At 34.8% G+C, this 25,652-nt stretch overlaps 2 protein-coding genes across 2 annotated transcripts in view; both read left to right on the top strand.

The window, feature by feature from the left end:
- LOC145676217 (uncharacterized) overlaps positions 1-25,652 on the top strand; it is a 176,805-nt gene that overhangs the window by 124,679 nt on the left and 26,474 nt on the right. The gene's annotated exons all lie outside the window — the stretch shown is intronic.
- LOC145675889 (transmembrane protein 223) lies at positions 648-24,654 on the top strand. The gene is made up of 4 exons (XM_081746683.1): positions 648-765; positions 6,611-6,856; positions 12,691-12,833; positions 24,290-24,654. The coding sequence occupies exons 1-4, from the start codon at positions 648-650 to the stop codon at positions 24,443-24,445; spliced, it is 663 nt and encodes a 220-aa protein (XP_081602809.1). The 3' UTR covers positions 24,446-24,654.

Genomic DNA, 25,652 nt, shown 5'->3' with positions numbered 1-25,652 from the left:
CAAATCCACTTTGAGAACAGTTATGAAAATTTACAATATTTACGTTTCATACTATCTGTAAGAAATGAAATTTTAATAGGGGAGACCGGGGCTATTTGAGTCAAGGGGCTATTTGGGTCAAACTTAAGAAAAAATTACACTGCGCACATAATATGCGCATCAGTACGCTGCACTCGCATTCATTTGTGAGTTCGTTGGTAAAGGAAAGGTTGTATGTGTTATTGATCTCCTGCTTTCTTATCAGTTGCTGTAAACATGAGACTATTATGAGCAAGGTGGATTGCAATACTTCGTATTTTGGTCTGATATAAAATAATGTCTGTATAATATAAGGTGCTGTACCTGTGTAAATGCATATATTTGTAAAATTATTACCGTACGCGTAAAACAGAACGTCAGCATGTTGTAACCGCCATTATTGGTGCTCTTCTCTATTCCGTGTGAAAATAGTACGTTCCTACGTAAGCATGTGCAAAACGGGGTTATTTGAGTAGAAAAAATGGGGCTATTTGAGCCAATTGGGGCTATTTGAGTCAGGTGTAAACTTACGTGAATATCTTTAATTTATGAATTTTTGGTTTGTATTTATGGTTTAGCATCCTATGTGATGCATGTATGTAAAACAAAACACTTCATTTTCTTTTTAGATGGTACAAGCATACAAATCAAAACATGAATACAGCAAGTGGAATAATGAAGACATGGAGAAGGCCATGCAAAGTGTAACAGAAAGAGATTTAAGTTTATGTGGAGCTTCACAGCTTTGTAATTTTCCTTTTGACATTTTGTGAAGGAAAGTACTGTTCGAGAGGGTGAGGCTAGCTTGAGTGATAATATTGGAAAGTTCAAAGTACAAAACTGAAAGTCATAGGACACTCCACAATACCGACAAAAGAACAGGAGGAACTTAGTGTTGCGAATTGTGACTCTCACGGAAAAAAGGACTAAGCTGCACCATGAAACGATTCGTAAAGCTGTGCATAGATATGTAACAATAAATCAAAATCCACAACCTTTGAGAAACCAGCTGGTAAAGATTGGTTTTCAAGTTTGATAAAAAAAAAAAAAAATAAAAAAAAATCCGAACTTACCATTACGAAAACCTGAGGGACTTTCAAAAGCTCGTGTTGAAGGCGTTAATAAGAAAGCAGTGAGTCTGTTACTTCAACGATTAGTCTTAACATAAAAACAACAGCGTATATACGCTGTAGATGAAGCAAAGTCGTTGCCAAGAAGGTGGGAAAATTTGTGGTATTTACATTGAGGGAGGAGAAAATGTCATTGTGATGGTCGCTTGGAACGCAGTTGGACAATACATTCCACCTTATTGGATTTATCATTTTAAAGATCAGCGTATGAATGAAGAATTTGTAAACAATCTACCATCGACTTCTCAAGTTTCCTTATCAGATAGTGATTACGTTAATAAAGAGCTGTTTGTTTACTGGCTCGAGTTTTTTCCAAACAAATCGGGATGAGGGAAAATGTTTGTTAATTTTGGACGGACATATTTCTCATTGTTCGGTACAAGCTCTCAAATTTTGTGAGCAACATGGCATTGAATTTTTGTGCTTGCCACCTCACACCACTCATGACAATATTACAACCACTGGATAGAGCATTATATTTTCATGACATCAGCACATCAGAGGCCTGAATTTCAAGTGATAATCGAATTTAAAGTCCAGTCTGGAAAATATAGTTAAGAGTACATGGGATGTACAGCATATGATGGAGCAATAATTCCATCGTATGCGGTACAGTGACGAAAATTCTTCTCACTCTTACATAAAATGTCAAATGTATCTCCAGGAAGAAGAAGCAAAGTACAGCTCTACTTACTTCTTTCGAAAATGTGCAACAGCTTCGAACGAAACGGAAGTTATAAAGGGGGGATCTGGTGAAGCCTGCTCGAAGAAGAAAAGCATCAAGAAGACAAAAATAAGTAGGTCCGTACCTTAAAGTGATACATATGCTACACGTGATGATGATAATGATTAAAATGAATACAAGAGCAATGTAAAAATCAATGATTTTGTAAGGTGAAATATTACTGTAAAGATTCAGTGAGCAAAGAAGAATGGAATCGCTGCCAACTTTGTAAACAGTGGTACAACGAGACATGTATTGGATCTTATGGGGAAAAAAACAGTTTGTGTGCATCAAGTGCCTCTGGGTTACATATTTCTTGGTAACATTCATTGTCTCGTACTTCAGAATTTCGAGAAATTAGTGATTTCTCATAAGCTTGTGTAGAAAATAATTTTCATGCCCTTGCTTTCTTCAGCACAAGTTTTGATTTTTATCTTCCTATACATTTAATTTTCATTGAAAAGACTACTCGTAAAACTGATTTTGAACATAAATCTTATTGCGAGTTCATTTTTATTTTAACAGTTGAATTTGAACTACAGTTTTCATTATTATGTATTCTTCCTGTTTACTGAAAATTAAAGAAGAAAATGTAAAACTATCCGAAGTTTCTTTTTATGTTATTCTGTCAGAAGTTCTCTTTTCTCTCGTTTGCTTTTACAAGAGTTTATTTCAAAGGATATAAGTCAAACCATCTAAGATGAATCTATACGTGTAAGGTGTTATGTAATATATATATATATAAAATAATAGTCTTGTATTATTACATCTCTGAAGGAGTTTTAGCTTATCCTTAAAAGTCTTTCCTAAAGAATTATTCCACTTATTTTCTTTTACTATGAAGCTATGCTTTTACAAATTACATAGAAAAGAGTATGATTTAAGAATATACATGAACACTAATGTAATTAATGTAAACAATGTTGATACAATGAAATACCCAAATAGCCCCGTAAGAAACCCAAATAGCCCCGTGAATTTTACTAGTCTCGAATTCTGCCATTTTTATTTTAAATTCGTATCCTGAATTTCAGTGATTTAATAGGTTCTTTATTCTTTAATATGTTGTACTATAATAATGTACGTAGATTATGGCCTAAATATTTAAACTCTAAAGTGCATCATTTTCTGGAAATTTTGAGTTTTCCCTTACTATACTCAAATAGCCCCGGTCTCCCCTATGTTTGAAACTGTGTGTTTAAAGAAATGTTCGAAATGGGTAAGAGCATCAATTTCCAGTAATAATTGTAAATTTTTGTAATTTTATTCTGCATGTGACCACATAAAGAAGAGTTTAATTTTGATTGTTTTACAGTAAAAAAAAAAATTGTGAAATGTAACGGAAAATTTTGAATTTAAGTTTACTTATTATTAATAAAAATACAAAATACACAGACGCATTATATATATATATATATAGATATATATATATATATATATATATATATATACACAGGGGCGGATCCAGGATATGATCAAGGAAGGGGCTAAACCATATTTTGCCGTTTTATCTAGTGTAAAGCAGGATTGAAGCCCATTTTATCCAGTGTATACCTCACCGTCAAGGGGGGGGGGCTATAGCCCCCTTAGATCCGCCACTGTATATATATATATATATATATATATATATATATATATATATATATATATATATATATATATATATATATATATATATAATAACGTGTGTGTGTATTTTGTATGTATGTAGATAGATAAAAATATTACACAACTAGATACATAAGTACAAAAAAAAAAATCCAGGCGATACAAGTAGTTGATGGAGAAATGATCCCAATCGTGTCTTCACTGTTCGCCTTTTCCCGTTTTGCTTTATTATTCTTATCACAGGAAACGTCAACCAAAAATTGGTATTTAATGACTTGTTATCTTAAGGCAAAACGGGAATTCCCCTTTCGCCTTACAATAATTTTCATATATTGGTAGCCCTGCTTTAGCAAATATAAATGTAATTAAAATGGTCCACAGAAGGATAATAAAAAACCGGAAAGAAATAAGTTTCATTGAAAAAGAAGGTAATGTAATGGATTCGAAATCAGAACTTGGAATTAATGATCACAGAGCAGGGGTGGACTGGCGAACTTTGGCCCACCATCAAAATATTGATCCATGAATCTGACCATTATGGCTCATGAATACGGATTTTCGACACCCTACTGCAATTTACGGGAAAAAAGTTATACCTAATCACAAAACAAAAGAAAAGAAAAGAAAAAAAAGAAAAAAGAAAAACGGCATAAACATAGGGCTGTTCCGATTATCGAGTAATCGATAACAACTCGATAAAATTTAAAAACCGTCTCGTCGATAAAGAATTTTAATTTTATCGAATTATCGAACTTTCGAGACTCTCGAATTGATCGAAACAAAATTATTAACTCTATAGCAATTAAATTGTAGGACATAGGGAAAAATGTATATTCGTATTTCACATTACTATGAACCTCTAATATGACTCTACAATTTTAAGTTTCATACCGTGTTACTTTTCTGTACATTTTTAATATTGAAAAAGGTATTTGTTATCATTGTTATGACGTTATGACCATTATTGCTTCTTTATTGTTGCAGAATATTTCGTAATTCAAATTTTAAAATATTCAATCCTTTCGACAAAACAAACATGCATACGAGTTGCCTACATTTGTGTCCTAAAAGTAAAAGAGGTTTGTTTGTTCGTTCGTTATTTAGTGATCTTCCTTCTTAGTGAAAGTTTGGATGCAGTTTTTGAAAACGAAAGCGTATTTTTAAAAACCTAAGTCCAATATTTCATTGCAATTGTTTTCTATTTTTAAATTAGAATGAAAAATAAGCATAATGATTTACCATGGTGGAAAACCAGTGATGGAGCTTTTTTCTCTGTGAGGATATCAGTAATCACAGAAAAAGATACCATGGTATTTTATATTTAAAAATAATAATATTTATGAGTGTGCCGCGAGATTTCAAGTTACACCCATAGTGTGCCGCAAGTTGAAAAAGGTTGGGAAACGCTGAGTTAGACTTTCTTTTAACTTCTCAATAAACACACGCCATTCTTTAAAAAAAATGTCTGGGATTGGTGTCCAGAAATTATGGTAATCATACCTCGGGAGATTTTGAATACACAGAGGGTGAAAGTAGCAAAAATATTGGTAACCGACGATGAACACAATCAGAGATATGTTTGTGGGGGAATATCACTCCTGAACAACCCCCTGATATCGCCACTGATTTGATTAACATTTATTTTACAGATAGGCGAAATGGGGAGTTTGCGCCCAAAGCATCATCATATCTGATTGCGGCAATGCGTGAACTAGAGGCCATTGAGAGAGAGAAAACATGATAGAAGATAAAACATTTGACTTAAAAATATAATTTTCCCACAAAATTTTAGCAACACTGCACATGATTAATATGGTTGAGGTGTTGGACCGTGTACTATATCGTACGAAGAGCAAATTATCGTATTTTACGTTTAAGACCACATGTCTGGCTTATTTTTGTGGACCGCGGGGCTTTTCTCGCGGTTCTCCCATTTTCTCACACTTTCTTGATTCCACCATTTCCTTCAGTTTTCATCATCACCGTTTCCTTTAATCACCCTAGCGGATATATTCGTGGGACGTAAAACTTAAAGATTTCATTTCATTTACATTTACAGAATTATTAATATATTAAAATAAGTTTGCTGATTATTTGAAATCAGACGCTTTTCTAAAATGCACATTATGACTATCTATTCCGTGTCAATACTATAAATTATTAAGCTTTATAAAAGTAGAGGGAAAAAGGAAACCAATCTAACATATTTTACAACTAACTTTTTATTTATTTATTTATTTATTTTAAATCGAAGTCTGTGCAAGCCATTGAAACATTTCCAAATTACAAATGAAATTATTATTTATATACAAAATAAATTAAACGATGGGGCAATTTATGGTTTAATCGAATATGATGGTGGTTGCTACGATTTAGAAGAAAGCAATTTTCTGTTGGCACTAGCATCGAAACTATTTGTGTACAAACAAGAATTTCGCATAAGTATTTACTTGACTTGTTATTATAGTTTACTAATAAATAAAGAATTATATATTCGTGTAGAAGTAGTTCAGGTCGAGCTTTGGAAAAACAATCACCTCACATATCTATCTAGTTCAATTGCACATACGCGTATGCTGATGAACTAAATAACTGAACGTGTTTCAAACACTGAAGTAGCAACACTGAAGGCAAAAATTATGGAATAGAGACCATGGCGACATCTCATGAGAAGTAGGTAAACTAGAACTGGGACTGTGTAAGTCTAGCTGAGTCGCGTTATATGTGGATGGTAGCGACATCCAACGGCGTAGCAGATTATTGTTAGGATTAGCGTTGTCTTGACGCAAACCATTTCTGAAAGTGACCACTTCATTGCACATTCAAATAATTTAGATGGTACTGGCACTCTGCGTCTAGGAGACCCTCTCCCGAGCGGCTTGTTGTTAAAGTCAGCCCAATGGAAAAATATGCCCAAAATTTTATAACTTTCACAATTTTATTAGACCAGTTAGCCAGTTTACTAACTATTGTAACAGGTATACAAAACCATTAAGTGAAGTAACTCGTAACATCCTTGATTTTCGGTTCAGTTATAGAACAGTTTATAGGTTGAAATTATACGATTTGCGTATTGGAATCCGTGGTATTTCGAAGTGTGAGTCATTATCCAACAATCTTTCGTTTGAAGTAAATACAAATGTTCCAAAAGACGTAATTCTCTTTAAATATGAGAATCCAACATTTTTCAAGTGGTTAAATATTTTTGCACTATGTCAGTTTTTCTTCTGGGCCTACTTATCTCATTTTGCGTTCACTACGTTGAGGGATTCACCAGTTCGAGCGAATGCTGACGAGAGCCTTCCATGGTGGAGAAAAATCAATCTCGGAGAAAATAAATACAGGAATGGAATTGGAATATTATGCTTTGGTGTGGGTAAGTATTTGTAAAGTGTTTTAAGTATCTGGGCTAAAGTGCACTTTGAACAACATTCATAGGAATCTATACTAAAAGGAGCCCTACGAGGCTCGTAACCCTCGTTGCTCGTTCAGCTATATTTTCAGAAGTAACACTGGAGATCGTGTATATGTAAGATTGAGGGAGAAACTATCCAAAATCACTGGTTCTGCTCAAACTGCACTCTTACCAGTACGTTTTCAGCATTGAAAAGGTTTGAATTTGAATCGCTTCTACTTCATTTATCTTTTGTTTAAAGGTGCACGTTTATTTTTGGCACACCACATTTTGAAAGATTTACAGGTAAAATTCAATAGTTTGCATGGTAAGACATAAAACAAATTTCTGAAGGCGATAGAGTTAAATACAAAGTAATAAATTAGTATTCTAGGTAATATACTAATATACTTGTGTAAAATCAGTACAAGTGTTTTGCGACGGATAAAATGAATGAGTGCCTGTGAAAGATGACTGTATTAGATACAATTTTCCACCAGCGGTTTATTTGTACAATGCATAGAAACTGCATTTTACGTTTACAAGTAGAATGCTACTAATATGGAACCATGACAAGTACCATTGAAACTCGTACCATTGCCGAAACCTGTTTGTTTTCACCAGGATTGGCTGGTTTAAACAATGGTTTCCGTTTTTTTTTTTTTTTTTTTTTTTTTTAACCATTTGGTTTAAACCAAAAAACGAAAAATGTTCGTAAAAGGGTAACTGTTCGTAACATCTTGATGAACACACATTTGTGGGTTATCACGTTTCACTCTCGTATATTATTCGTATTATATTCAGACCTAAATTCCTCATTCATTACTCAAAGATATTAAACTACTAAAGCAACTTTTTTTTATAAGTTTATGAATGTTTCTTTTGTGATTTTTTTATAGTTGTTATCATTGTTATGCAATTGCAATCAAACAAAAATTCTAAATATTGTTTCGTTTTAATAATGTTTACTATTGATAAAATACATTGGAATGCCGTACTTTTTTTGGGGGTGGGTTGGGGGACACAAACCTCACGACAGGCATTTATTGAAATCAGAAGTATCTTTGGTATCTATTTAGGTATAAATTGGTCAGAGCCAAAGTGGACTCAAATAATTCGTATCTTTATTCACTTTTCTTACTGATATGCAAATCAAGTCGTGGTATTTATTTAACTTGAACTAATAAAAGTTGTAGTGAACTAACTTGGATTAAATTAGTTCTTCTGTACTCTGCAGTATTTTGAAATTGTCCATATATAATTCTGTATATTGGTTTCACTTCTGCAACTGTTTATTTTTTGTCCTGAAATGACTTGATAATTATATTAACAAGTATGTAAAGATCAGTACACCGTATTTTTATTAGGAGTCCTTCGTGAGTGAGTCGGCAGACGTATCGCATTTATGCCCAATTAGTCCTAGTTTTGAGTTCAAATGGAGGACAATTTCTCTCGGATATAAGCCGAAAAGCTGTTTTTATTCCGGTTTAAGCTTATGTGACCCCTTTCAGCATAACCTGGTTGTTGTACTTGTATAATAACAACAAGGCGAAACAAACTTATTTCTGTCCATATGTGGTATAAATACATAAAGCAAATTATTTTTTTTATAAAAGTACTGGTTTACCTGATTTTTTTGCTTTTTTCAATAAAAACCATGATTTTTGCCAACCCTGGTAGACATTTTTTTTTTTTTTACTGAAAGGGACTCATTTTTGTTTTATTTTCCTTTTGTGAGCTGTTTTATGCAGTATAGTGAAACTGTTTCATGCTTCATTTATAATTTCATGTTCGTATCATATATGGAGTAGGAAAATTTTGTCTTGAAGTGGCCCCCTTCGAACGACGGGGAGCTTTCCCTGGGGGTGGGGGCTTTTGCCCTCCCTGACCCCCCACAAGTTACGGCCCTAAACGTGTAATAGATCTGCTGCGGTTTGAACACATATTGCACTTAAATGTAACAGTTTCTTTTTCATGTATGGTGTACGCCTTTTTCTGGATAGTTTCTTAACTTTGAGAGGTGAACAGCCAACAGCAGTGAGGGAGGTGTTCAGTTCCTGCAGAGACGTACTTGGTTCAGAAAACTATACATCTTCAGACTGTGAAGCACATATATATCTTGCTCCGTTTTACCTGCAGTAAAAATATTTTGGTAGCATGTAATGCACAGTTTCTGTCCTGGTGCATTATTCAAATTTGTAAAGTTGACGTCACACAACATTTTCACTGTTATTGTTTTAAGAGATTTCTTTCGTGGTTTATGGGGATGCAGATTCAGAGGGTCACAGTCTTCTTTGCTTATGTTCATATCTTGTGAGGTATTCTATCTTGTGACTCTCACAAATATGTAGTGAAGCAAAGTCACCTGTTTCGTTCTGGACAAGTCTTGTTCTTAATTTAAGAAGTTCTTGGTTTTCTGCACTTAAACTAGACACAGAGTACAAGGGCTGTATCTCCACATGCTCACCGCTACAAAGGAAACCGCTATACTGAAGAAATTTGGACTTGTTTCTCATGTAGCTAAGTAGTTTTGTTAATTACTCACAAATGGCAGATTGAACAATGTAAGTTCTTCACATATTCAATAGATGGCTCTGATTCATCCAAACCTGGGAAAAGAAAAGAAGCAAGTGTAAGCCAAGATACTATAAAATGAGTTCAAGAATTTTACCTAGGCTTACATGATAATATGTCGAGTGTGCTGGTAAAAAGGGTTGTGTATCCGTGCCAGTTGGGATTGAAAGATTTGGGAGCAGAAGAGGAAATCTGTACATATTTTAAGGAGAAACGATCACTACAACATTATTGGATTTTCTGACTTTTGCCAGTTACGTTCCAAGGATTGTGTGACCCTACATATCATCACGATGCCACGTTGATGCTGCAAACAATTCGCATAAAGATTATAAGGATATGCTCCAAAAATTAGTTCAAGGGAGACGAGAGAGTACGTGTCTTTGCGAAAATACAGACTCTTTTAAAGCGTCAGACAGCAACCATTTAAGGGTACAATAAAATCGTGATAATTTTATTGTCAGAAATAATACCTTTTCATTTGTTTAATGTTATTGTGTATGTGTTGATAAGGTGATTATTTTGTTTTATCACCTGGGATTCACCATTTAAAAAAAAAATCATGTTGAGTGTTATTTGATTAGTATTTTTTTTTCTATTTCACAGGATTTTTCTGAGAGTTTTGGGGTTACGCATGCAAAAATGACATTTTCGGTTTGTACAGACCTTCCACTTTAATACAAGACCGAAATCATTACAATTGGTCAAATAGTTTTTGAGATATGGCTCTTTTCCTGTCGTGGGGTGTTTTTCAGAAACGGCCAATTTGGAGAAGCTCGTCACTTTTTGAACACCCTGTATTGTCTGCAGTATCTATTGTAAAACTCATATTGCATTTCTATTACCTAGACCACACTACCTTTCAGTACAAAAAACTGCCAAATCTGTGACTATGAAGCAACAAATGTTCCTTCAATCTGGTGAATTCAGATGGAATTACGCAAAAGCATCTTCTTGTATTCTGTCTGGATTGCTTTGTTGACATTTTCGTACATCCATATCGAACATTATGTTAATATAATTTGTACAAACTAGCGGTCAAAGACAAAACAGACAGAAACGGAACAGTTAAAATTTTAGGTACAATACAAGTATTTGTATCCGAGCAGCCGAAAGTGAGAACATCCTATGGTCAAGGTTGTGTGTGAAATGGAAAACAAATTTTCTCATCGGAAAATAACATCCAAGTGACGTCGATGTGTGCTTCTACATTCCTGGTACGCAGATAAGAATATATAAATATATAGGGCATTATAAGGTAAAAAATAAGACATCGATTGCTTTTTTTATTATTATTATTTGAGAAAGAAAAGAGAACTGAAGCAATCAATTTTTCATCTTTCAGTTCAATAATAATATTTTCAGAAATTATTATCTGGACTTACAGAAGTCAAAAATACAGTATCAAAAATTCTCGGAAAACAAAAAAAAATAATTGTATATACAAGGACGATGGTGCGTATAAAGTTAAACTTCTAAAGCGAATCTATCATTCGGAATCAATTGTTCATTCAACGACGATTCAACAATCATTCTTCTTCCAACGTTCATTTTGGGCATTGGATGCATTCAGATCTTCACAACTTCGTCGTGAAGTCTCTGAGTAGTAATCAGGACAATAATTAACACATTCAGAAAAAACAATAATTGTATTGTATGGGTAAAGTATGGCAACTAGAATATCCAATTAACTTCTCACATTCTTGTAATATTTAAATATTTCTTTCTTTGTGTTTCAGTTGTGTATTTGACTTATATGTATTCGTTTCTTTTATTCAAAATATTAATTAATTTCATTATGCATTCGTATTGCTATTTTTATTCAGTTTGTTTTACTGCACAATCTGTCACATCTGAGTGAAGTCATGGATCATTTGGGTATTGGTCTCCAAGTGAAAGGCAATGCATTACAATACCACCGACTAACTGATTAGCTGTTGTGTTGCACTTATACATTTTACGTATCACACCGTTATGAATCAATTTTATTTATTGTTTTTAATATGTTACAATACACACCTATGCACACCACGCTTTCACCCACCATGTGCCACTAGAGAGGTTATTTCGAATTTTCCACGCTGCTGACGACAATCGACTGGTTAGTTCCGTCGTCGTATGTTAGAGGCGCTACGGTTCGCCTTGTTTCCAGTTTTTTGCAGAGTTTACGATGTGTATATTCTAGTCTGTGTCTTCAGTGATGTCAGTACGGTTGAGCTGTTGCGAGTGTATACTGTGTCCTATGATTGTCTACAATGTTTATACAACAATTGCTGAACCCGCCGACTGTGAGATTCGTTCTGTTACCTGATTTTTAAATACAAGGAACATTACGCCGGACGAAATTCATCGTCAGATTGTAGAGGCTTATCGTGAAAGATTGACTACCACTTATTCCTGCACCTGGAGCGCGAGCTAGACGGTAAGTGCTTTGAAAATGACGATGACGACACACACACACACACACACACACACACACACACACACACACACACACACACACACACACACACACACACACACACACATACATACATACATACATACATACATACATACATACATACACACACACACACACACACACACACAAAAAAAAAAAAAAAAAAAACTGCGGAGTTAATGATTCTCTTCACTTGCGGGATGTTTCTTTCAGGAAAGTTTGGACCAGTTCGTCAGCTGCTATGACAAGTGTTTGAACATCGGTGGAATCTATCGAAAAATAGTTTAAGGTGTGCTCTTTCATGTAAAAATAAATTTGGCTTGAACAAACCTGTTCTAGTACTTTTTCTTTTCAGAACGGTACTTACTTTCCAGACACGCATCGTAATAATGTAAAATTTATAGCGAATTACATTCTGTTTATGAAGCAATATATGTTATATTTCTCAGGTGATTTTTTTTAGCGTAAATAAAAATATTCTTAGATATACAGAAATAGGTAAATTTTGACATATATGATCAAAAAGTATATTTTACTTTGAAAAGAGCACTTCAATATTTAAAGTGTTTCTAATCTCCTGTATTATCCCTGGATTCTGGAGTTCAAACTTTATATTATTTAAAAGCAAATTAATTAATGAGTGATATGATATAGTGATTTTTTTTTTTTTTTTTTTGTCAAAACGAAGAGCAAAATAAGAATTTGAAAAATCAGTTTCGCTTGCTAATCATAGCTGTAGTAGTAATATTTTATTGAATGTAAAACACAAATAAAATCTAATAATCTCTGTCTATTTCAGGGTACCTGATATTAGCATCTAGTTGGATGTTTTCTTTAAAGTCTGTGCGCTATTTGATTTTAAGAAAGGGCGGAACCAGTTTATCATTTGTTACGTATACGCCGTTTGGAAAGAATCGGATAACGACTATTCCAATTAATAAGGTAGGTGTGACGTAATTGTCAGGTATTGTCGTTAACAACTATATTAGCTATACTAGGAAGTAGGAAAGAAGATAAGAGGATGTTGTTAAAATACTAGAAGATAGAATCCAGGATTCACATTGACCACAGTGAAACCTGTTTATGTTGGCCATCATCGGTTCCATTGAAAAGTGGCCCACTTAGGCAGGTGGCCAACTTACAGAAAATAAGTTTGACTGGTGTATTTTTAGAATAGGATTTCTAGTATTATTTGATTGTAAAATTTTAATAAGCAATGGCACGACAGCTACTTTTAAATAATGTACAGTATTCCTCTTATTCTTTTTGGCATATATGCACATTCTAATTTTGTAGTTAACTACCTCTTGTTAATGAGCTACAAGTGTTTCCTTCGGAGCAAAAGCTGTTTGAAAAAATAGTAAGGGAATTCATATCTCAAAATCCTCCGGTACCTTTCGATAAGTTGTCAGTGCCAATAGCTGACAATTGAAATGGTTAGCTTTAACCTTGATAATTTTCCGGAATTACTAACGCTCCCCACTGATGAAAGGAGCCGATATAGCTAATGGTTTTACCAAAACGGGCAGGGTAAACAAATACGTACAACCATTTCCTGAATTCTTGTACGTGTTTTGTCTTATTCACATTTTCCTTTACCACCCGTGTTCTAGCCATTGACCTCCAAGAACAATTCGTGGGAATCCATGCTTCTTTGTCTCGAGTCACAAATACAGAACATCCGTCTCATATGGGAATACGAAAGACAACAACAAAACTATTTTGCGTGGCAGGTAAATTTATCATTATCATCATAGGATAAACATTGCTCGATGCGGCCAACTTTCAAGATAGACAGGTGGCCAACTTACAGAGTAATAAGTAATGAATATCTTATGGGAAAATGCAAGTTCAAGACGAACAGGCCAAGATGAGTAGGTGGCTAACTTAGAGAGATGGCCAAGTTGACAGGTTTTACTGTATTATATTGTATCAATGAAGTGAATCAAAACACACCGAAAGTCAGGAAATTTACTATATTTTACAGAAGAGCCAGGTTTACTTTGTTCTTGCGGCAATCTGTGTTCATAATGGGAATTGAATATTCAACGGTACGTTGCCTTTTAATAAATCGCATTCCATCGTAGAATTAGAAACTGAGTGTCCCTGTGAATAACATTGTATGAGCATCCCTTCCCAGCAGTGTATATCGTACTAATAACTATTGCAGCATAGAATCTATTCTCATAGTTGTCTCTTTGTGACTATTTATTAGACAATGTCTACAAAATGTCAGTAGATGTACTAGATGTTTATCTGAATCATTATTCCTGACGGTAGAATTAAGGTAGCTTTCATTTGTTACGTATGTGCCGTTTAAAAAGTATTAAATGGTTTTACAAGTCAACTTTTTTAACGTCTTGGTCCAGCGTTTCATATTTTATGAAGTACTAAAAGAAGATTAAAATTATATAGGTGCATAAGAGGATAATTCAAAAAAAAAAAAAAAAAAAAAAAAAAAAAAAAAAAAAAAACTATTTATCAACGAATTTTCCCCTGGGAAGCCATTCCAAAGATTGGCGCTTCATTTAAAACAGCATACACATAATATAAAACAGGTTAATGTAATAGGTTTAGCGAAAACGAAGAAATAACGGGAGATTAGAAAATCATTCTTTATTCATAAATATAAACCTGCATTAAGTGTGGATACTGGCTACATTGATAGAATTTGGTTACCTACCTTTGATGCATATTTTGAATCTGGCAATAGTGACGTAACATGGACACCGCGCTTCCTTCGATTCAGTTTATTCTTTTTGCGCTTTGCTTTGCTCGTGACATTTCAGGATCCATTCTTTACGTTACATTTATTTAGTGGTATGTATTCTGTGTTTTACACCTTTTATCTCCTATTCGCTTTTATTCTTGTTACCCTGCCACTAAAGACAGAACCTGTTTGGCGTTCCGAAACGTATGGAAAGTAAATTTAGGCTTCCCAAGGGAGGATTCATGGGTAAGTAGCCAATTTTTTTGTTAATACTAAAATAAGTTATTTGAAAAAGAATCTCTTATTATAAACAAAAGGTTTTCGTAACATGCCATTTCCTAAGTTCATTTTTCAATTATTTTTATTTATTTATTTATCATTTTTGTACCAATAGACATAAATTGATAACGTTGATCACGCATTAGCAAAGTGATTGCCAACGAACAGAGTCAGAAAAAAATCAACGTATGCTAACATGATGTGTAAGCTAGGGTTGCCAGCTGGCCAGCATTTCACCGGCCTGACCGGAAATATGGCTGTTATTTTTATTAAGGGCGGTGATCGGTACAGACTTTTTGCTAGCCCCTTTATGACCAGTATTTTGAAATCTCCAGAATAAAACATCGACATCGAAATTCTCCAATAGTTCCTTTACAGATACAAATTTCCGTTATATTATACCTAGTTACATCATAAATACTGTCGCAAGTTTGAATGTGAATAATACAGAGAGTATTAACACCAAGGCAATTTATTTTGGTCATGTTTTACATTGATATGTTGTATATCTGACGCACGAATCATTTTTCGAAATGTCCCCCCTTCGCCTTGATGCAGGCACGAAGTCTGTCCGGCCACTGGTCAATTGCATTACGCCGCACCACGTCCATGATAAAATTGTTCACTGCTCGGGTCAAGGATTGTTTCAGACTGTCGACAGGTGGATGCCGTTTATGGCAGACCTTTGCCTGAAGGACTGCCCGAAGTTTGTAGTCCAACGGGTTAAGGTCCGGGCTGCTAGAAGGCCAATCAGCGTTAGAAATGAAGTCGTGGATGTTCCGTGCCAGCCACTCCTCGGTTGTTTTCGCTTTGTGGCCTGGAGCGGAATCTTGCTGGAAGGTCCACCTTTCTCCAGGGAACATGGTAGCAGACAATGGTTTCACTATAGGTGTTAGGAGTGTGTCCTGGTACACTAGGGCGTGTCGATTTTTTCAATTTTCAAAATCCTAAAATGAGGGATGCTAAAAAGTTGAGACTTGTCATTGTATTTCGGAGCATATATTTACAAATTCGATATAATGTTGTTTTGCTAGGTAAATATCAGTCCAAAGTTTTGTCATTTTCGTTCTTTTTTTTACAAATTTACTTTTGTTGTTCATAGATGGCGCCAGCGTTGTATTTCATTTATTGAGTAGAAATATATGCTTGTTAAGATTAGTTTTATCTATTTGCACATTGCTGAATTACAGTTTTAATATTATGTCAAATTTATATTCTACAATCATTAAATTAGATACATTTTCAATTTTAAACGGGTGCTAGAGTTTTCACATTTATTATATTATTACTCCAAGGGTATAAGAGTGAGAGCTTCAAATTTGTGTGTGTAAACTTTTTCAACTAGTCCTTATATTAACATCGTGGTTTCTTGATGTTTCTTTACAATGACTTCCAAGACAAAAATAAAACGTAATACATTTAGATATAGGAGTAATTTGATTGGAACCGGCAGAGAATTGTTACCCTCAGAACTTCCCGTCATTAAGCTATGTTGTCATGCAGAGCATTTGGTATGGTGTCGGCTTGCGTGCCACAGCTGCCATACATTCTGCCTCCCTTATGGATGTTGGCTTGATGACCGACAAAGACCAAAGGATTGTGATTGATCACAATAAAGCGAAGAGAGGACAAGAAAAAATAATCAAATCCGTTACCAGGAATTTGATGAGTTCTGTCAGCAAGGTATAATAGACTGCATCTTCTTTGACGGCCGTGAAGATATTACGAACGTTATGTTGGTAGCAGAAAATTGAAATCACCAGTTCCCTGGGATTATATGAGAACAAAACTATTCTATTTACAACGAACCAGGTAGACGCTATCCTTATAATTTCACTCCTCAGAAAGATTGTGACAATAAAAAAGCAAGCTGAAATTTTTGCTGATAATCCTGAAGATTTTAGAAGGGCATTGATAAAATCTTACAAGCAATTGGAGGTGATTCTACTAACGTCAACACTGGCTGGGAAGGTCGTACTATGCATTGGGTAGAATTCAAACTCGGTCGTAAGCTAAATTGGTTAGTGTGTGCTCTTCACACCAGCTGGTTACCTTTGCGACACTGAATCACAACACTGGATGGCATAATTTTGTCTAGCAATCAGTGGAAAGGTACAATTGGAGATATGCAAGACGCAGTTACTGGACTTGGAATCGATCCTTCATAGCAAAAACTCCCAATTGGAGAGCCTCTTATTGCGCTGATTGAAAATATCGTAAAAGATTTATCTACAGATCAAGCATACGAATATCAGATTACACAGGCCATACTCACTGGAAAATCTCCATGGGATCTGGCGCTTCTTGAAATTGGTTCAGTCAGTCATTCAAAATGGTTGACTACAGCACATAGACTGCGTCGTTTGTGGGGTTTTAAACATGAACTTAACGTCAAATATCTCATAAATCTTTGGCGGATAGTGAAATACATTGTTATTGTCTATTACCCTGCTGGTTCAACATCAAAGGCAAGCATTGCTGGGAAAAAGGGCCACGCCACATCTTGTTTCAGCTGCAGTGACTTCATATGCAGAAGAAGATTGTTGTGGATGCTGTACTTCAAAAGATACTTAACTTGAGAAGTGAGGCAGTACAAGGAAATCTCTCTGTACGTCTGGGGAAAACACCTGCTATCGACGCCAATGCCTCGTTCGTGCTAGATATGATCGACTGGTCTAAAGGTGTTTATGAACCTCCTTTGACGTGCAAACTTTCAACAGTAGCAGTAAAGAAATTTGTAGACGTTCCGATGAAAGTACCACAGTGGCCAAATTACACTCAATCTATAGAAAGGTGTATGAAACAAGTCACAGAGGCAACAGCAAAAGTCTATACGTATGAGAAACGTGAGGGGTACATGATAGTTCAAGAACCAAGTCCACAGATGATGTCCGAAAATGAATCAAAACAGGACATAATGAAACTTGTTTTGTGAATAACTTGTGCTTTAATAGTATTGCTTACTTGTTGCTGTTTCTTGAACACATTTGTAGTAAGTAAAACAAGGACAGCTTTATTACAAAATGTAACATAAATGTAGCATATGTATAGTAATACTATAGTAGTAAGTAAGAAGTGTATGAACTGTATGATGCAGCACTTACACAGTAATTCATTATAATGAAAATTAGTAGTTTGTCAATGTGGTTGAGTAAGGTATTTTTAAAATCAATGAAAAATGTGTTTCTCAAAATTTGTAACAGAAGCTATACACTTCAAACAAGGAGAATGTTACATGTTTTTTCTAAAACAATTATAAAGTATAATAGTATGTAATCAAAATAATGCTTTCTGTGCTTAGTAAATGAAATGCAATAATATGAAGTCTAAATACAGTATTTCAGTACGTACGTCTATGTATGCAGACATTTTATTGAGTGTTTTCTCAAAGTATTGGTTATATACTCTTTCTTACTGTACCTCTAGCTTTATTAATATGTTTGATGATTAATAAAATATTTCATATGGAAAAATAATTTATTTTATAGCATTGCATGGCATTTTCGAAAGTATTTCAGTATAAAATTCCGAAAACTGCTCTTGTGCTATATTCAAATCTTGATTTACCTAGCTAGAATTTCTTTAATCACAAAACTAAGTACGGATTTGAATTTCTCATACCTAAAAACATACTTCTAAGACCCCTCATCATGAAAAATTGCAAAAAGTATATTTCACCCTCAAAAATGACACGCCCTACTGGTACACCTTGGCAGATGTTTTAACACCTTTTTCGCAAAAATGCAGCTGGGTTGTGCCTGAATAGCTCACTCCCCATCAAACCATCACTGAGGCAGGATGATGTGCCCTCTGAACCCTTGGAGCTGCCTCAGCAGCTGCAGTAGATGACGGGCATACACACGGTCATTTTGGGCGTGTAAGGCTGCTCAATTGTGAACACCTTTTTGTCAGTGAACAGAAATTTTCTGCGCAGATTGTTCGCGTAACGCAGCAACAGTCTCTTTGATTTAAGGACCCTCTGCGACATTAATGTTTGGGTCAGAAAGTGACCAGTCCGCCTCTTATACGCCCGTAGATGTAGGTTACTCCTGAGCACACGAGAAGTGGAATTTCTGCTTATGTTCATCTCAGCTGCCATCACACTTTATGTTCGAACAGGATTTCTTCGAATTCTTGCTGCGACTGCTTTCTGGACCTGCGGGGTTCGTACCGTTCGTGGTCTGCCATTCCTTGCGCGGTCAGTTGCCGTTCTAGTCTCGGTGTATCACTGTATGGCGCGATACACGAATCTCTTGCTTATTTGTAGGGGTTTCAGGAGGTTGAAAATCTCACCTGCTGTTTTCCCGACCTTGTGTAGTGCAATTACTTATACACCATTTTCGTAATCGCCCCACTCCATCAGAACACAGTACAATATCAATGTATGTCATGAACAGTCAAACACACATTACATGCATCTTCCGCTTTATACACAGATGGCAGCACTGTGCCACTCCGGATGCCTACAGCGCCACTCCAAACTTTTTGACAATATTTATGATATAACTAAGTACATCAAGCGATATTTTTTTTTAATCTATGGCAGTTTTTCATTTATTTAACATAAGAAATTTGATAATAATTAGATATACTGTAAAGCATTGTTTTAAACACTAGAGACAGAAGTGTATAATTTGTCATAATTGTCCGGCATAAATAATGCGATATATTTAAATTGTCCATCGATTGTTGCCAAATAATTCTTAGGCATTTCGTTAGTACAATGTTTGTTGCATTGTTTACTTTCACGTCCCTAGCTGATGCATATGACATCTTTTCTTAACTTCCATCTTCCTTCTTTAAGACTTCTTAAAGCAATTTCCTGTAGTTAAAGTGTAAGTTTAAAGAGTAAAGTTCATTCTGTAAATCCAAAGTTATCACGTAAGGATTAATATGCCTTTATTTATCTGTTTCGATAATTCTAAATAAGTGGGCAGTTACTGGTAGATACAATAAAATGATCAATACCAACTTCAGTTTCTCATTTTTAGAACAATGTATCGATTAAACTTATTAGTGAATCTACTAAGAATATGCAGAATACAAGTGCTAATACACTTTTGTCCACGGTAGTACATTTCATTCCCATGGATGGGTCCGAACAGAGATACTTCACACTTAGGCCTATATCGTAAGGAATTTTAAAGCGGTGCCGGTAATTTTATTTTCCAGAGTTGGCAACCTATGCGTAATCTTTTGGAGGCAAGTATATCTGTGGATAGCTCAAGCATGGCATACTTCCGGCATCTTATTCCTTTGGGTTCGAAAGAAATGTGGCTGCGTATGGAATTTACAATGCCAATATTCTACCCTGATTTCCAAATATTAAAATTTTATGGAGAGATTGTAATTTTTGTTTTAGCAGATAAAATATATTAAGCAAGGAAGATGAGGAAACATATCTGCATAGATATAAATGTGAAACATATAGTTTATATACTTCCTTTATGTGGCATTCAAATTGTTTGGATTGGAGGAGTAATATTTGGAACTATACACTTTCATTAACACCTGCATTGACAAAATTACTTGATTCATCCCTTAAATTGGATCATTTTTTCAATCGCCAGAAAGCAGCATGTAAAGCAGTCTAATGCAGTTATATAATTATTTTGTAAGCCTTTGGCTAGCCCCCAGACTCTCACTTTTGCATGACTGGCCTCGCATCTCTTACGTATCAGGATTGGCATCAACAGGGAATTTCATGCATTTACTCTTAATATTTATTTCCTGAATTTGGCCTTTGCTCCGCCTACGGCCTCGCACCTCTTAAACCCACAATTCCACCGAATTTCAAGATTTTTTTTCCTACTTCAAGTATCTAAAAGATAAGATTTTATATCCCAAGGAAACGCCTTTTAAATAACATGGGAATTTCTTCATGCCCCCCCCCCCCCCTTTAGACACCGTAAAAACTAAAAATATTCAGTTTTGGCAATTTTCTTTAGGTTACTCTTGGAAGGCTAGAATCGCGCCAAATTTCATTATTCTAACCTTGCCGGAAGGGCCTAAACATTTTGGGATGTAGATGTCCCATATAAATAACATGCGAAAGTTTTTTCACTTCTCCATAAAACCACTCTAAAGTTGGAAATCTTTATTTTTGATGATTTACTTGGGTAACGCTAACGAAAATGTACAAGCATACCGAATTTTAAATTTCTGTTCCAATTCCAAGTACCTAAAATATGAGGTTATAAGTCCAAAACAAGAAAAGTTCCATTTAAATAACATGGGGGATTTCTCCATCCCCCTTTAGACCCCTAAAAATTAAAAATATTAACTTTTGGCAATTTTTCTGCAGGGTTGGCTGGTTTAAACCAAAAAACAAAAAAATGTTCGTAAAAGTGTAACTGTTTGTAAAATCTTGATGAACACACATTTGTGGGTTATCACGTTTCACTCCCGTATATTATTCGTATTATATTAGACCTAAATTCCCCATTCATTAGTCAAAAAGATTATACATACAAAAGCAACTTTTTTTTATAAGTTTATAATTGTTTATTTTGTGATTTTTTGTAGTTGTTATTATTGTTATGTAATTGCAATCGAAGAAAAATTCTAAATATTGTTTCGTTTCAATGTTTACTATTGATAAAATACATCGAAAATGCCGTACTTTTTGTGTGTGTGTGGGGGGGGGGAGTCATACAGACCCCACGAGAGGCATTTAGTGAAATAAGTATCTTTAGTATCTATTTATGTATAAATGAGTCTGAGCCAAAGTGGACTCAAATAATTCGTATCTTTATTCACTTTTCTTATTGATATGCAGATTAAGTCGGTGTGTTTCTTTAATTTGGACCAATAAAAGTCGTTGTTAACTAACTTGAACTAAATTAGTTCTTCTGTACTCCGTAGTACTTTGAAATTGTTCATATGTAATTCTGTGGAATGGTTTCACTTGTGCAACTGTTTATTTTTTTGTCCTTCTAAAATGACTCTTAACAGTTATATTAAGAAGCATGTAAATATCAGTACAACGAATCTTTTTTATCAGGAGTCCTTCGTGAGTGAGTCGGCAGACGTATCGCATTTGTGGCCAATTAGTTCCGGTTTCGAGTTCAAATGAAGGACAATTTCTCTCGGATGTAACTCGAGAAGCGGTTTTTATTCCGCTTTAAGCTTATGTGACCCCTTCCAGCATAACCCGGTTGTTGCATAATAACATCAAGGCGAAAGAAACTTATTTCTGTCCATATATGATATGAATATATAGAGCAAATTATTTAAACCATAAAAACCTGGTTTAAACCAAAAAAAAAAAAAAAACTTTTTTTTTTTTTTTTGGTTTTTTAAATAAAAACCATGGTTTTTGCCAACCCTGTTTTTCTGTATGTTAGCTCCAAAAAGCTACAGTCATGCCAAAGTTAATGATTGTAGTTCTATAGGAAGTGCCAAATAATTTTGGGGTGTGAAAGATGTCCCATATAATTAGCATAGCAAGATTTTCAATTGCCCATTAAACCACTCTAAAGCTGAAAATTTTTATTATTGGCAATTTACTTAGGCGAACGATGATAACGAAAACGTGCTAGCATACCAAATTTCAAGTTTTTATTCTAATTCCAAGTACCTAAAAGATGAGATTATAGTTAAAAAAAAAAAAAAAAAAAAAAAAAATTAAATTCCATGGGGAATTTCTTCATCCCCCTTTAGACTCCTAAAATTAAAAATATTCTCTTTTGGCAATTTTCCTGTGTGTTAGTCCCGAAAAACTAGGATCATGCCAAATTTCAACTTTCCGGAAGCACCCGTTATTTTGTCAGTGAGTCAGTTCATGTAGTTATATATATTATTGATATCGTTACGGCGAACAATGGGTCATGCTGTGGATAAGTCAAGTAATATGACCGCTTCTTATGACATTGAAAATGCAAGGTTTTGAATATTAGCTGTGAGATAAAGAAAGCATAGGCTAGTGTATGTTTCACATTTACTTCTATACAGCTACTTTTCTTACCTCTTTTATCATTGAGCCATTTACTTATTTATTTATTTTCTCTCATATTTCTAGAACAGTGTACGTTATACTTGAACTGTTCATTTCAGCTATTTTATTCCCAATAGTTTAAGTTTTGTTCAGTGTTACAGCATTAGTTTTCATTGTTTTCTTTCTTCAGTCCACATCTTGCCTGATTTTAATTTCAGTTTTTCGTGGAAACTGTCATGCGATTCAAGTTTCTTTTTAAGGGAGAAACATTCTGATTGTTCCCACGTGCAATACCTGCCTTTGTAGATCTCTTTCCGCATCAGTAAGTCAGGTGCCTTTGGTTTTCTTATATACGAAGTAGGTAAAAATCTGATCAGTCATTCTCATTAGGCTCATTCGTGTCAGGTAAAAATAATTTTTTATACAATGCAAAACCACGCTCAGGCATTCTAATTTCAGATTCCTGAATTTTCTTTGAACTTCCAAGCTTTCGACTCTCCCCTGGAGTCTTACTCATGGAGGTTAAGAACAGGAAGAAAAAGGAACAGAAATATCAAGGAATAAAAAAGGAACGGACTTACCAAAGGGAGAGCTGTTTTGTACGGAAACACGTTGTCAAGTATGTAATCACCAGATGAAGATGAAGCAAACTAAAATGTGACTCCTCTAACAGCTCTTCCCTTGGTAAATCCGTTCCTTTTTTATTCTCTGATGTTTCTTTTTTTCTCCTGTTTTTAACCTCCGTGAGCACTCCAGGGAAGAGTCGAAAGCGTTGAAGTTTAAAGAAAATTCAGGAATTATAGGAACCTGTAATTAAAATGGTAATTTTTTATATTCCATAATCCGAAAATGAGAGAAGAGAGTATCAGGATATGTTCCTACCTATTGTGTTTTGGCTATTTTAATTTGGGGTTTATTTGAAGCTGAAATAAAAAAAAAAAAAACTATAATGTGCCCAGTCATGTGACGCTTGCAGCCACGTAGTATATGTCAGCAAAGTAGACTACACTTCACTTGGTGTCACATGACACCGAAGAAAGACATCATCTACACCATCGCGTAAAGGGACTCAAAGATTCTCCTTAAAAAGAGGAGCAGCCAACACCTCAGTGTTAATCTGTCCCGAGATTGACCGGATATCACCTCTCCTACTCTGTTCAACTGCGCTGGGCCGTGGGGTGCTCCTTAACGTCAACCCACTCACCCTGTTCGGCTGTTGTGCAGCCTGGAACATCCTAACAACACCTGAACCATACAAATAGAGAAGGAAGGAATTAAAGACTCAGCTGCATCTCCAGACAATCTTTTTTAACAATCTTTTCAACTTAGAGATTTTTTTTGGAATAGTGTATTAATCTTTTGTAATGAAAGGTGGTGGATATAATACAAAGAACACTATGTTTTCACTGGTATCACAGAACATTGCAATATAGAGAAGTACTTGCATCAGTAATCTTTACTTTTATGTTTCAGGTATCGTGTGAAGAAAATCGTCAGACGACGAGAACACTTTTACCTTTGAAAGTGGAAGGACATCGTTTGTATTATATGTTAGATATGAGGGGAGAGTTTAAAAATCCTCGTCTCTTTGATAATACTGCAGGAATTAAAAGAAACTTACGAAAGTGATCGTATTTTCTCGAAGAAAATAGTGAGCTATATTAGAGTGCCAGAAAGTGAAGTACTCTCTGTTTATGTACGAAAGCATTTTTCAAAAGATGTATTTGACTATTAACTTATTGTGTAGTTAAAGCAAGCATAGATGGAATAGCATATTTAATTTTGTAAATGTACTATGTACATTGTGAATAAAAGTTTAATAAAAATTTTTTCTTATAGTTTGTATTATAACATCAGTGTTTAATATCATAACATTAGTGATTACTTCCTGATTTAATTACAGGCACCTGTCCAGGCTGTGGAAGACCTATCTACCTCCAAACACGACACCCAACTTTATTTCAAACATGGATCCTCTTATACACCTTACATTTCGAGAAGAGTTCACTTGCCGAAGCATTTTGTACAGAAATTGACTTAGGCCACATAGTTCTCGCTTTAATGTATCTGTGACACACAACTTTTGCTTCAATCTCTTTTCTCTACTTAGCAAACATATACCTGACTACGTTCTGTGCTGATACTAGAAACACCAAGCCATGCAATGTTGCCCATTGTTACCAGTTTTGTCTCGCTTGAGGTATCCTTATGTACTTTATATATATATATAGGGTGGACAATATATATATAGATTTTGTCCATCCCCTGTAGGTCATTCTTCAATACTTTTCTAAGAAAGGGATGAAGAATGCAAGTGAATCGTGAAAGACTTCATGAAATTAACATTGTGGAAAAACGAGAAACTCACGGACAGATATTGTTACCATTTCAATCAGAGACCTGAGTCAAAAGTAAGCACTGTTAACACTGGCCTATAGTGCTCCCTTGAATTACCTTCGTATTATAAAGTAATCTGTTGCTATTTACATTATCAAGCAGGGATAACTTATTCTACTAGGACTATTTAGCTAGACTTTTGCCTGTGACACATTACTTAATTATCGTATTCTCAATACTATTCATGAATGAGGTAGTAAGGGAAATTATGTAGTTCAACTACAGTGCATAGCCATGTTAGTGTATATATGAGAGATAAGGCAGTAGAACGTAATACAGTTTGACAAGATTGCAAACACACTGTCAGTAGTTTGAAGCATAGGTTTCAGTTAGAAATAAAGCTATATGGTCACATGTGTGACCTCTCGAGTTTTACATCTTTAACAGCTTAACCTAGAACATCAGTGAACACACGTATCATTCTTGTACAGGGATGTCC

Source organism: Thermobia domestica, chromosome 18, assembly GCF_964235325.1.
Source record: "Thermobia domestica chromosome 18, izTheDome1.hap1.1, whole genome shotgun sequence".
Classification (NCBI taxonomy): Eukaryota; Metazoa; Arthropoda; class Insecta; order Zygentoma; family Lepismatidae; genus Thermobia; species Thermobia domestica.
Note: the sequence above shows the minus strand (reverse complement) of the source record. Positions and strands in the feature narration are given on the sequence as shown.